The following is a 13521-nucleotide window of genomic DNA, read 5'->3' on the forward strand; positions in this document are numbered from 1 at the left end:
ATAATATCAACATTTATTAAAGTTGTTCTTAACTCACCTGAAAGCATGACTGCATGGAGATAATGATTTTTTCCTGTCCTGTAGCATAAGTACCTTGAGGGATACCGTAAGCAGGTCGGCCACCACATTGGCGCTCGCTGCGTAGAAGACGACCCTCTGCTCATGCTGGCTCTGAACTCAGCCAAGATTGCCAGTGATGCTCTGTACAAGAAGGACTTCAACAAGTCCAAGACCAAGTTCAACCTGCCAGTGGACATGCTGCAGTTTGAGCTGGCCAAGAAGTGCCAGAAGCAAGTCAATGATGACCTGTACAGAACCCGCCTGCACCAGTGGACCTGCCTGCCAGACCAGAACGACGTCATCCAGGCCCGCAAAACCTATGATCTCCAGAGTGATGTGAGTGCTAATCACACCAACCGAGGACTAACCTATATTCATACAATAGATTAACAGGAATGTCTAGATGAACTTCCTAATATCTATCTTGGTTTCTGTCTTCAGGTTATATATAAGGCTGACTTGGAATGGATTCGTGGCTGCGGCTGGGTGGCAGCTGACTCTGTTGACCACGTCAAGGTCAAGAAGGCCCAGGAGGTTCTCAACGAAGTACGTTTGCTGTGTAACATTCGGTCTTGTGATTTGGCTGTTTTTCCCCCATTTTTCGTTATTTCATTGTGTCTCATCTCAATGCTGTAATTTCACTTGCAGAGGCTCTACAAGAAGAATGCCAAAGAATGTTTTGGAAAATTCACCCTGATTGTCGACCGCCCCGAGATTGTCTTGGCGAAGATAAACGCTGCCAACCTCAGTGACGTATGTAAAAAATCAACAACTAAATTCATGAGGCATGTTTAATAAACAATAATCACATCTAAAATAATCTGTTGTTGTCTTTCTACTATAGCTGAAGTACAAAGAGACCTTCAATGCAGAAAAGGGTCATTACATTGGTTCAGATGACACTCCTCAACTGGCCCATAGCAGGGAGGTGTCTAAAAACATCAGTGAGGTAATGTAGAATATTTAATCCATTTTCATTCGTTCATTTCTCCATTTATTTCTGATATTTGTTGATCGCACATTGCGTCAGCCTGTTCTTAAACTTTGTGCCTGTTGTTTGTGTTTTCAGAAACTCTACAAACAGAGTTGGGATGAGTCTAAGGCTTGTGGCTACAAGCTGAATCATGAATACATCCCACTTCTCACCGGCAAGAAGGGCAGAGACGTTGCCAGTGATGTGAGTGTCTTACACTTTTTTTTTTTTTTAATCATAGTCCGTGCTGATAAGGCAAAAGCACCGTGACGTTTTCTTCTTACAGTGTGTAAACAAAAATGAGACTTTAATTATTCTGGATCCTTCTAGGTCAAGTACAAGGATTCCCACGAGAAGGCCAAGGGTCACTACATGGCAGCAACCATGGTGGACTTCCCTGAGGTGATGCGCTGTGGAGAGCAAGAGAAGAACAAGGGACTGGTAAGATATGGATAATAGTTCGTCCATTTTTTCCAAGGTTTTGGCAAGGTACGATAAAAGCAAACATCAGATTTACAAAAAATAAGTTAAGCAGGTCAAAACTTTTTCAAAGGCTGGATGTAAGATGTTCAAAATGGTGAAAAGATCACCTTTGTCTTCAGGTAAATGGTCTGTGGCCTGATTAATAGTGTTTAAATCATATATAACTCATTTACATTTGTAATAATACACACAAGATTTATTTTAGGTTAATTAGTTTCACATTGTTAATGCCAATGTCTGTCTGTATGTATGTGTTCACAGAGGCTCTACAAGAAGGACTACAATCTTACCAAGACCAAGAACCACCTCCCGCCTGACGTCATCGCTAACCTGGTAGCTAAGCGATGCCAGGACATGCTGAGCGACGTCCTCTACCGTACCTACCTGCACCAGTGGACGTGCCACCCTGAACAGGAGGACGCCATCCGTGCCCGCAAGACCAATGAGATCCTCAGTGATGTAGGTCCTTCTTCAGCGCATATTTGCTACTTGTACAGACAATGGAGCGAACTCAAGTCAACTGTTTTGAAAAATAATGTTAGACATACAGGCAGCGCACTCAACATAGCCAACCGTATATGTATGATATGTAGTTGATTTGGTGTTTGATAAAAGCTTTCTTATTTAACGTATGAGCAAATCATAGAGATGTTCTCATGAAGTGAGAATTTTCTTTGTTTCTACAATTGTTTGACCAGCAACTCTACCCCAAGACAAAAGTTTGTTATGTCTGCAACAACAGGAGGTTGAATTGATTGATCTCGTTGCCAGGAAGAGATTGTACTAAATTTCAGATGTTCTTTCCACTGTTTGACATGTAATTTTGTGCCTTTTGCTGTTGTCATTCAATAGGTGTTCTACAAGGATGACCTGAACTGGATGAAGGGTATTGGGTGCTTTGTCTGGGACACACCTGAGATCGTTCGTGCCAAGAAGTCCTACGAGCTGCAGAGTGATGTGAGTGGTCGTAATTTACGGTTCATCGAAGGTGTTATTTTTAGAGCCATTCTGGCAATTTAGACGGTAGTTTAATTCTTAAGCTCGCAGAACTGTGATAATTTACCCATGTAATGTCTTCCCTTATAGCTTAAATACAGAGATGCAGCCAAGAAAGAATTCAACAATTACTCCATTGTGACAGACACCCCAGTGTACGTGACGGCTGTTCTGGGTCACACCTGGGCCAGTGAGGTGAGTGAGCCACACTTTTAGAAGCACATATATAGTGTTTGAGTTTAAAATGCCTAATTGAGAGTATTAATTATACTATTGTCATTGTCAGCTCAACTATAGGGAGGCTTACCATAAGGAGAAGCACCAGTACACCACTGTTCTGGATACCGCCGACTACGCCAGATGCCACAACTTCAAGCACTTCTTTAGCAACGTAAGTGAAGATAAACAGATCTCTCTTTCCGTCTTTGACATGATTAAAGATATGAGCTTTGTAAACAACGTGTTGATAATGTTCTGGCTTTTCTCTCAACAGAAAAACTACACTGCTGCCTGGGACAAAATCAAAGCCAAGAGCTACCAGCTTCCACATGACTCGCACGCTCTGCAACACGCCAAACACCAAAAGATCATTCTCAGCAACGTGAGTTCTGTTCATTTCACTCCATATTATTACTATGCTGGGGTTTTCTACACAATTGAGTTTAATCATTGACCTTTAAGAGACAAAATGAATCCTGTTGCCCCCTTAGGTGAAGTACAAGGAGGATTATGAGAAGTTCAAAACCCTCTACAGTCTGCCCAAGTCTCTTGAGGATGATCCTGCCACTGCCCGCTGCGTCAAAGCTGGAAAGCTGGTCCTAGATGTAAGTGACATTTGTTGTGGTGTTGCTGTTGCTGATCTGCACTGTAAGATTAACTCTTAAGTACTTAACCATCATCCGTTGTCCACTTCTACAGCGTCTGTACAAGGAGAACTACGAGAAGACCAAGGCCAAGAACCACATCCCACCAGACATGTTGGAGATCCTGTCTGCCCGTAACACTCAGTCCACCGTCAGTGGGATCCACTACCGCAAGTACCTGCATCAGTGGATGTGCCTCCCTGACATGCAGATGTACGTCCAAGCACGCAAAGTCAACGAGCAGCTCAGCGACGTGAGTAGCTGCCCTCATCTTGATATTCTGTTGTTTAGCCTCAGTAGCTACAGATGGCTCAAATGTTATATTATTTATGGTACTATACCTTCTCTCATTTATGGCTTTATTCTTTTTTATCATAGCATCTCGTACAGTGCAGGATAATGTAATACTAGGAGCTGCCTTCACAATTTTATATTTATTTTTCATGGAAAATTCAAAGAGATGACATTATGTGTTGTGTATAATAAAGAAAAACCAAGTAGAGAAATGAAATATAGTAGAAAATGAAAATGATAAAGAAAGGCAATTTTGGAGCCGTAATATGTGTTTTTCAACACATTTTTCTTTTTTTATGAGTCAAGTTTCATTCAATTGCAGTACAAACATGTCTGTTGCTAAACTTTTATTTTGTTGTGTGCTCTCCACAGATTTTCTACAAGGATGACCTGAACTGGCTGAAGGGTATCGGCTGCTACGCCTGGGACACACCGGAGATCCTCCGTGTCAAGCATGCTGGTGACCTTCAGAGCGAGGTTAGCCAACCAAATATATTCATGGCTATGCCACCTCGTGTACTTGTTCCATACCCTCTTCAGTTATTTGGTTTCCAGCTTTCATTTATCACCAAACATCAGTCAAACAACTTTGGTTTTCTTCCTGTCCAGTAAATCCCCCACAGACTTTTCATACTGCGTAGTGTTTAATCAGAAGCAAAGCTTATTGCCTTGTCTTTTTTTTTTTTCAATTCCAGACAAAATATAGAGCCAAAGGCATTGAGGCTTTCAAGGACTATTCAGTGGTGACTGAGACTCCAGTGTATGAGACGGCCAAGCAGAACGCTCAGAACCTGAGTGACGTAAGTGTCTCTTGAAACATTCTTAACAATTTCCATCTGTATTTCATAACGGAACTAAAAATTGTGACCATACTTCTTTCTTTTCTCCTCCTTTTCCAGCTCAACTACCGCTATGATTACAACACCAATGTCAAGGGCACCAACACTGCTCCTGCTGTTACCATCGAGACAGAAAGGGCACGCATGGCTAACTACATCCAGAGTGACGTAAGATAACATTCCTTAATATTCAGTGTACTTTTTAAGAAATTACCACCACATACTATAGAATATTTTACTTCTGGATAGAGGAAGCACCTTACACAATATGCAGTATGGTGGACACATGAATAATCGCTCCTGGTGGCTAGTTTACCATCAAGGTTTTGATCCTGAAGGTAAACTCTGACTGTGTGTGTTTCTGTGTAGCTGAAATGTTTCCTTCCTCTCACCATGTTGTCTTTACCTCTCTCAGAACTGGTACAAGGAGGCCAACAAGAACTTAATGCCCACTGGCTACTCTTTGCCCAAAGACACCCCTCTCATCAAGCAGGCTAAGATGAACACCATTGTCACCAGCAATGTACGTACTGCCGCTGAATCATCCAATTATCCCGTTCTTTTAGCAGCAATTAAACCTTTTTGTTCATGTAGTTCTGACGTTACTGAGTCATATACTTTTCTACTTTTATTTGGGTAGGTGAAGTACAAGGAGGCCTATGAGATGACAAAGGCTAAGGCCTACACTCTTCATCCAGAGGGTGTCAACTTCGTCACTACGAGGAAGGCTAACAAGATCACCAACGAGGTAAGAAAACACTCTTATTGTTGCGCCAGACACATTAGTGTTGATGGAGATTCACGTTACTGCCTTGTGACACTTCTACTCCATAAATCAGCCTCATGCTGCGTTCTCTTCTTTCCTTTCCCAGCGTCTGTATCGCACGGACTACCACAAGATAAAGGACAAGATCCACACAACCTACGACACCCCTGATATCAAACAAGTCAAGATGAACCAGGAAAACCTCAGCGATGTACGGAAACATATTCAGACACTTTATGTCACTCATGTTCCTATTCTTACTCATGTGACTTAATGGAGGTGAACAGTTTGTTCTAGTGATGCCACATGTTTGTTCCCTTCTCATCCTAGTTGTGCTACAGAGAGAAATACTACAACAGCAGAGGCCAGCTGATCTCTATGCCCATTACGCCCCAGCTGATGCATTGCTACCACGTCAATGAGATCACCAGCGAGGTAAGACACCTGACTTTGACGCAGATTTTTTACAAAGCCAAACATATAGATAACTTTTGTTGAAAATGTTTATTGAAATCATTTTGTGTCTCTAGCTGAAATACAAAGAGGATCTGATGTGGCTCAGAGGCCTCGGCTGCTTCTTGTATGACACCCCAGAGATGGTCCGCATCCGCGACGTCACCAAGTTCAGGGTATGTGTTTCCGTTTTCATTTTTATTTCATAATCACCTTCCTGCAGTGGCATCACGATCATATGGCCTGTTTTTCACTTTTATAGACAAACTATCCAGTGGAGGCTAAGAAGAACCACGCCAACTACTCCGTGGTCCTGGACACACCAGAGTATAAGCGTGTGACTGAGCTCAAGACTCACATGAGCAACGTGAGTCCATTTCCCAAACGCACGTTATCACATTGTATGAATAGCTGCCGAATTGTCAGGACTCCATATGAAAGTACACGTCTTAGCAGTTTCGTAGCTTGCAGTGTCTCCAGAGGTTTGTATTCGGGCATACAGTAAATACTGTGACAGCATTTGACTCGACTTCTTCACTCGTCTGTGTTCAGATTATCTACAAAGCCCATAGCAAGGAGGAAATGGCCAAGGTCACCAGCACGGCCGACGCTGTGGACATCCAGAGAGCCAAATGGGCCCAGCAGCTGACCAACAAGGCAAGTTCATACACACCATCACTAATGTGTTCTTATGCACAGATTTATCTTCTTTTCCTGACAATATAATGATTATTTCTTTCTGTTTCTGTTTGTCTACAGTACAAGTACACTGATATGGCCGCTAAGGAGAGAGTTCATTTCACCCCAGAAATGGAAACTCCAAACATGGGCCATGCTAGAAAGATGAAAGTGGTCTACAGTGATGTAAGACTTCCTCCTCCTCGTGTCTTCTTCATTCTCACATGTGTTTCTCACTGTTTATCAGGGTGTTACTGATGTTTTGTAGCTGGCTTACTGCTACACAATATTAATTACTGTAAACATTCTCAGTGAGCTCAATTATCACAGTTATGTAACAAGAATTCTTTGTTTTCTCTCCTGAACGCAATGATGATTCCTGATGTGTTGCATGAATTATTTCCCTCCTCAGAACAAATACAGAGAACAGTATGAGAAGATGAAGCACAGATACACTGCCATTGCTGATACACCTCTCCTGATCCGCTCCAAGAAATCCTACCTCCAGTCCAGCGATGTGAGTATTATTTTATATATAAGTCAGAGCTCTGAATCAGAGAAGGGCATTTTTTCATTTTTAATTATTTATCTAATTATTTCAGTCTTCCATTTAGCAGTAGAGTTTCAAGATGTATAACAGTATCATAGTAACGTTTAAGTGAAATTGTGATATTAACTTGTTCAGCAGTAGTTTATATCACCTACAATTTAAACTACTCCACCTGGAGAAGCTTCTAATTAAGTATTTCTGTAGCTGATAGAGATTTTTTTTATCCCCTACGATAGTCTAAATGTTTTCAACCTTACCACAAAATACAACCTGAACAAAACAGTGCAAGAAAAGTGGCATTTGCCTTTGAATGACGATGACTGACAGAGAAGAGATGCTGTTAATTCCACTCTGTGTATTTATGTTTGATGAACGTCTGACACATTTTGTTCTTCGTGCCTTCAGCTGCGTTACAAAGAGACCTTCGAGCTCTCCAAGGGCCACTACCACACAGTCAAGGATGCTCTGGACATCACCTACCACCGCAGAGTCACCGATGACATCAGCGAGGTCAGCAGTTGAGATTAGCTGGTTGATTTGATTCACTTGTATATGTACACGTCTATAAGTGACTAATGTTTAACATCATTTTGATTTGTCTGCCTCAGGTCAAATACAGGGAAAAGTACATTAACTCTCTGGGAACATGGAAGTCCATCCCCGACCGTCCTGAGTTCTTCTTCAACAGAATTGTCAATGATAACATCAGCAACGTGAGTATTTAAAATATTTACTCACAATAGATAGGAGCCCATACAGTATCATCGACGCACTATATGATATTTGAATTATAACCCATTTTATTTCCCTCTTTAGGTCAAGTACAAGGAGGATCTGGATTGGCTGAAGGGTATTGGCTGCTATGTGTGGGACACACCTGAGCTGGTGCAGGCTGAGAGGAACAAGTTACTGTACAGTGAGGTGAAGGATCTTATTCGTTCATAATTTACCATTTGTAAAGTCAAAACCTTCATAAAATGTTATAAAAATGCTTGTTTGTTTATATGAAATTTTAGAAAACACCTTATACGACTTTACTTTTTATTGTAGTAAATGAAGGGATCATCGATGGAGTGTTATATTTTCCTGCCTGTTGCCAATAACAGTTTCATTTCTTGGTAACAGAGACTCTACAAAGCCTCCTTTGAGAAGAACAGAGGCAACTTCAGATACACCTGCGACACTCCGTACTTCCAGGCTGCCAAGTTTGCCTCCACCCTCATCAACGATGTGAGTCCCTCCATTCTTTGATCCAATACTTGTATTTTTGCAGCCAAAATATTACTAGTTACCAGAACTAGTTTGTTGAGCCCATTTGTAAAATTGTTTTTCACATTTCTCTGTCTCTGTGCATCTCTATTGGACTTTCAGTTTGGAGGTAAAATAATGTCAAATCTTCGTATTATTTGATTATTGCCTGTAATGTTTATGATCTGTGACCAAATGTTTATAATCTGTCCATTGTTCTTCAAATCAATTTGTTCTAACCTTCCTTGTTTTTCCCTGGAAAAGTCGTATCACATGATAGTGCGCCTTGTTTTCTGGATATTTGTGTGTAACTACCTTCTGACATCCTGAGCAGAGGGCCTACAGAGCTAATTATGAGAAGACAAAGGATAAGTTCACCATAACTACAGATGATCCTAGATACCAGCTGGCCAGGGAGAACAGGAAGATGAGCCAGGTAAACGCCCTGGTCATGCTGAACGACCGGCCTGCCTCCTCTGCTGCTACCTCCAGTCCGGTCCTCCAGACCTCTGACACTGGTGCATGAGGTGGTCGACAGACCTGTCGGCGGTCGTCTTCGTCGCATGGCTCTGACAGTTCTTTCAACACTATAAATTTCTCTCCTTGTCTGTATCTGTCTCTGCTCGTCCTCTGTTTTTCTTTTGGTCGTGTACAGGTTGTTGTAAACAGTGCCACTCAAATAGCAGCTGAAGTGCTATCTTGAGTGAGCAGGACTCTCCTTATTCTGCGCCATCAGAGAGACAGTTTAATCGCTCACTTACTGGTGATTGAATCATGCTAATTAACCCTTTCATGCATGAATTATGATACCCTTTGATAAGTGTTTTTATTCATCTTAATATAAAGATATTTTTACATGTCCAGTAGTTGACATATAGCTACCGATGTACAATTCAGCAGACATGTGATTAATCATGATTTCCTCCCAATATAAAATCAATACTTGGAAAATTTAGCAACTGCATGACTCCTTAGATGTTACTTAATGTCCCCATATTTTTCTTACCTGGAAAGGTTTCTTTTTATAGAAGGTTTGAACAGAAGAAAATGAGCAACTTGGTGTTACTGGCTGTCAGTCGGCCATCTTGAGATGATGCAGCAGCATCCGCTGTAGTGGCTGATGTGCAACTATGTCATCCAAGAAATCTTGTCATACAAGAAAACAGCTTTTGAATAGCTGCACACTGTAGTGACCTCTGTGCATGAAAGGGTTAAGTCAGGAATACATCCAAACGAGCCATTATCAAACTAAGCTCTCCTGAAGATATTGATTTCTGTCACTCTGAAGGCACAGATAAGGACACACAGGACACAAGGATCTCCGGAGTACCTCTCCAGTCCTCCCAGTGTTACTGCTGTTTTTCACGTGTCCTAAACTATGGCATGCTGTGTGTGTGTGTGTGTATGTCGTTGTGTGTGTGGACAGGTAAAATATAAATCCAAAGCAAAGGAGCTGCTAAGGAGTGGCTGCAATGAGCTACTCCGTCCTGACATCCTCACAGCCCTTTACCAGTCCACTATGGGCAGTAAGGTAAACAGACACCGGGTGGTGAACCGTGGTAACTCTGATTCCTGTCCACAAACAAGCAGAAAATAATAATAAATCAGCTCTGTGTACATTCAAGACGTACAGTCATAGATAAAAGTCCTCCCTGCTGTTTCTGGACAAGGTCTTATCACATCAAACACTCACCGTGGTTACACTTCGTCCCTCCATTCAACCCACTTTAACTCTTCAAGGGGGCTTTAACTTCCACACATTCTGCCCTTCTCTTTCATGCTCTAATCCTTTCATCACCCATTCATTTCTTTTCATGCCAGAGCATTAACTCATCTTAAAATGCAGTGCAGTAGTTACCCGACAGCAGACAGGCATATCTAACAAGTAGCAGCTTCATAGACTTCTGTAGAAACACAAGATGTATTTATACTTATTTATACTTTACTTCTCATATGTTTTTGTTTGTAGAGCAGCAGTCTTTTTTCAACACTATTAAATTACCGATGCCAGAAATGTTTGAGTTACTTGACTGTCACTGTCCTCTCTCGAGTAAACCTCGTCTTTATTGATGCCCCTCTGTATATCGGCTTCAGCTTCAGTGAGCAATAATGTAAGATGGACCGCTGGTCACCATGAACTACGAGGCCACTGCAGACTTTAATGACTGAATGGTGGTAACACGTGTCCTCGTCCTCATTTTCACCTCAGAAATAACTCCCTCTGTGTTTGTGCATGATTCATATCAAACTCATGCATGGCACCACTTCACTCATCACACGTTCTGAATGTATATATTTAGTCAGTAAATGATTCTAGATGCTAGTCAGCTGTTTCTGAAGCGGAGAACTGTCCAAGAAAAATGTAATAACTGATCTTCACCTGAATTGACTCTGAAATGTGACTTCTTGTCTGCCATTGTCTCTCTTATTTAAAGTGTCTGAACACTATTTTTCCTTTTCTTGGACAGTTTTTGTCAGTACTTTAGCTGCATAAATTAGAAGTTAGCAAGGCAAGTTGTCAGAATACACACAAATAAAAGCAAATGCTGTAAGCTGAATGTGAACAATACTAACTGTCTTTTGTTTACACGTCCTCCATCAGTGGAAATACAGGGAACAGTATGAACGTGCCAAGGACAAGTTCACCTCTGTTCTGGAGACTCCTCAGTACGAGGCCCACAAACGCAGCAAGAAAATCAGCGATGTGAGTTCTTGATTCTGTTTTTGTCACGCGTCAAGTTTGTAAAACACAAAAAAGTGTTTTGGTGTCTTTTGAATTGCTCCCTGACTTTGTGATGATGATTATCCCTCAGATCATCTACAAGATGGAGTACAACAAAACCAAGGCGAAGGGATACACCCTGCCTTATGACACTCCATATCAACAGCACATGAAGAAGGTCAAAGAGATCACCAGCAACGTGAGTCCCACTCAGACTGGCTGCACTCTTAAACACTTATTCAAGAGGCAGAGGAAGCCATGAAATACATTGTTGTGTTTGATGGTGTGTTTTGCTTCCATCTTGCAGCTGAAGTACAAAGAAGTGTACGAGAAGAGCAAGGCCCAGATCAACATGGACCCTGAGGCTCATGAGATTCGTGCTGCCAAGGAGGCCTACAAGAACATCAGCAATGTAAGTGTGTCTACTAACAGAAGAAGAAATGATCAGCTTCTCTTCTGTACTGATTGAAGTAGAACTCAAAATAGCAGAAAGTTATTGATTAGGTGTTATATTTTTTCTGTTTTTAGCTTGACTACAAGAAGCAGTATGAAGCCACCAAGAACAAGTGGAAGTGGACAACAGACAGACCTGACTTTATCAATGCTGCCAAGAACACCTTGCAACAGAGTGATGTGAGTTGGTGCTCTTTTCTTTACATGTTTAGATTTTTCATTTAAAAAAAAAACATCCAAAAGTGCTGCTCTAAATTTGCTCCCATTCTTCCACCCACAGGTTGAGTACAAGTATGATAAAGAGATGATGAAGGGCTGCGTGATACCTGTAGTTGATGACAAGTTCACCCTCCTGGCAATGAAAAATGCCGACATGGCCAGCACTGTAAGTTTTTCCACATCTGTATTACCAACTCTGTGATGGAATAGAATTATTAAAGGGGCAGAGAGGACTCAGAATAGTACGTCTAATGTGTTGTGAACTAATTTACTTTATTGCTCTTTGCTGCCCTCCAGGTGAAGTACAAACAGAAGTATGAACAGGAAAAGGGCCACTACGTGCCGGTCCAGGACACTCCCCAGATCCTGCATGCAAAGGCTGTGCGCACTCTTGTATCAGAAGTGAGTATCATTTAGCGAAAAGTCAACTGCTTTTTGCACACTTGAGAAATTAACACCAAATAGTGAGTGGTGGAAATATGAAAAGTCAAGTTATAAGTTTTTAATTTTCATTCCCAGAGCAAATACAAGGAGGCCAGTAAGAAGGACATGCAGTCTGGCTCATTCACCACCCTGGCCGAGACTCGTGACACTGCTCACAGCAAGGAGATCAACAAGCTCATCAGCGGGGTACAAATGCCTCACATTTATTTTACCTAATGAATCCTGGACTGTTTTTGAGCAACTGACCTTGATTCTGTCTCTACAGAAATTGTACAAAGCGAAGTTTGAGAAGGAAAAGGGCAAGTCAGTGTACAACCACATGATTACTCCACCTGATGTTCAGCATGCCATGGAAGTGGCCAAGAATCAGAGCAGCGTGAGTCATCTCCACAACAAATAGCATTGTATTCATCTTATTTACTGCATACAGTCTCCACATTTAGATAATTTCACCTCCTCTGTATTTATTTGGTCTCCTGTCCCGCTCCACAGATTTCCTATAAGAAGGATGCCAAAGCCAACCTGCACTACACTTCTGTAGTCGACCGCCCTGACATAAAGAAGGCTACCCAGGCTGCCAAACTAATTAGTGAGGTAATTAGCAATTAAATGCATAAAACTTTTGGGTTAGAGGCTAAAACCTGTACACACACAGGCAGAAATATACAGAATAGTGTGTACAAGCCTGATAAATAAGCCCCACAGCTCAACTGCTAACTACAAGTTATCAGACCTTAAATGAGAAGAACGGTGAGGGAGAAGCATGAAATAAATCACATTGGCATCTCTTATCTAAAAATTGCTGTACCATCAACACTGTCTGGCTTAGAACCAAAACAGTCAAGACCACCACTGTAGTTTCCACATGGTCCACTGATCCTTGTTCGGTCTTGTCTCCATCAGATCGGCTACCGTGAGAAAGCCCGTGAGGAGGCCAGCCGCGGAGGCTCTCTGGCCCACCGCCCAGACATCGCTCTGGCCACTGAGGTGTCCAAGCTGACCAGCCAGGTACTGCAAACTGAATCGACCATCTGTCTCCGGGCCAGTCATGCTGCATTCCCACTGATTACCCTACAGTTATCGTCTCCTAGAAAATGATTCCCTTGTTTATTTTACATACGAGATGGCTGGAATCAGTCAGTGGAAGCCATAGTACACCAGCAAAGGTCGACTTTCTGTCAGCTTCCTTAAGCTAATATTCGCAAACTAGTATTGCTGTGGTAGATGCTTAGCAGCAGTCCTGTAGGTCTAACGATAGAGCTAGCAGCTCTTCCATAGCGCTTCCTCTGCCATCCCGCATTATAATCCATGGCTTAATCTGTCGTTGTGATTCCATGAAAGTAGATTTACATGTTTAACTGCTCATATCATTGTACATGTCCCACCCTCATCCTTAAACCTGTCCTCCTCCAGTCCTCTTCCTCCTCCATCCTTCCTTACTTTACTCTCCTCATTCCTCACCTCTTTCCTCTTCTCTCTC

At 42.0% G+C, this 13521-nt stretch overlaps 1 protein-coding gene across 2 annotated transcripts in view; it reads left to right on the top strand.

Annotated features, from left to right (window-relative positions):
• The window catches only part of neb (nebulin), a 58338-nt gene that overhangs the window by 29648 nt on the left and 15169 nt on the right, over positions 1-13521 (top strand). For both annotated transcript variants that reach the window (XM_070837722.1, XM_070837723.1), the window contains exons 79-118: positions 85-396; positions 502-606; positions 709-813; positions 905-1009; positions 1130-1237; positions 1364-1474; positions 1778-1975; positions 2369-2473; positions 2603-2707; positions 2799-2903; positions 3006-3113; positions 3223-3336; positions 3431-3628; positions 4042-4146; positions 4365-4469; positions 4569-4676; positions 4924-5031; positions 5149-5256; positions 5381-5485; positions 5605-5709; positions 5805-5903; positions 5990-6094; positions 6280-6384; positions 6487-6591; positions 6818-6922; positions 7361-7465; positions 7564-7668; positions 7772-7876; positions 8081-8185; positions 8538-8639; positions 10806-10907; positions 11017-11124; positions 11233-11337; positions 11454-11558; positions 11659-11763; positions 11895-11999; positions 12117-12227; positions 12307-12417; positions 12534-12635; positions 12945-13049. In XM_070837722.1, coding sequence (XP_070693823.1) covers positions 85-396; positions 502-606; positions 709-813; positions 905-1009; positions 1130-1237; positions 1364-1474; positions 1778-1975; positions 2369-2473; positions 2603-2707; positions 2799-2903; positions 3006-3113; positions 3223-3336; positions 3431-3628; positions 4042-4146; positions 4365-4469; positions 4569-4676; positions 4924-5031; positions 5149-5256; positions 5381-5485; positions 5605-5709; positions 5805-5903; positions 5990-6094; positions 6280-6384; positions 6487-6591; positions 6818-6922; positions 7361-7465; positions 7564-7668; positions 7772-7876; positions 8081-8185; positions 8538-8639; positions 10806-10907; positions 11017-11124; positions 11233-11337; positions 11454-11558; positions 11659-11763; positions 11895-11999; positions 12117-12227; positions 12307-12417; positions 12534-12635; positions 12945-13049 — 4623 coding nt within the window. The remainder of the gene's footprint in view (positions 1-84; positions 397-501; positions 607-708; positions 814-904; positions 1010-1129; positions 1238-1363; positions 1475-1777; positions 1976-2368; positions 2474-2602; positions 2708-2798; positions 2904-3005; positions 3114-3222; positions 3337-3430; positions 3629-4041; positions 4147-4364; positions 4470-4568; positions 4677-4923; positions 5032-5148; positions 5257-5380; positions 5486-5604; positions 5710-5804; positions 5904-5989; positions 6095-6279; positions 6385-6486; positions 6592-6817; positions 6923-7360; positions 7466-7563; positions 7669-7771; positions 7877-8080; positions 8186-8537; positions 8640-10805; positions 10908-11016; positions 11125-11232; positions 11338-11453; positions 11559-11658; positions 11764-11894; positions 12000-12116; positions 12228-12306; positions 12418-12533; positions 12636-12944; positions 13050-13521) is intronic.

The sequence above is a fragment of the Pempheris klunzingeri genome, chromosome 10 (assembly GCF_042242105.1).
Source record: "Pempheris klunzingeri isolate RE-2024b chromosome 10, fPemKlu1.hap1, whole genome shotgun sequence".
Classification (NCBI taxonomy): domain Eukaryota; kingdom Metazoa; phylum Chordata; class Actinopteri; order Acropomatiformes; family Pempheridae; genus Pempheris; species Pempheris klunzingeri.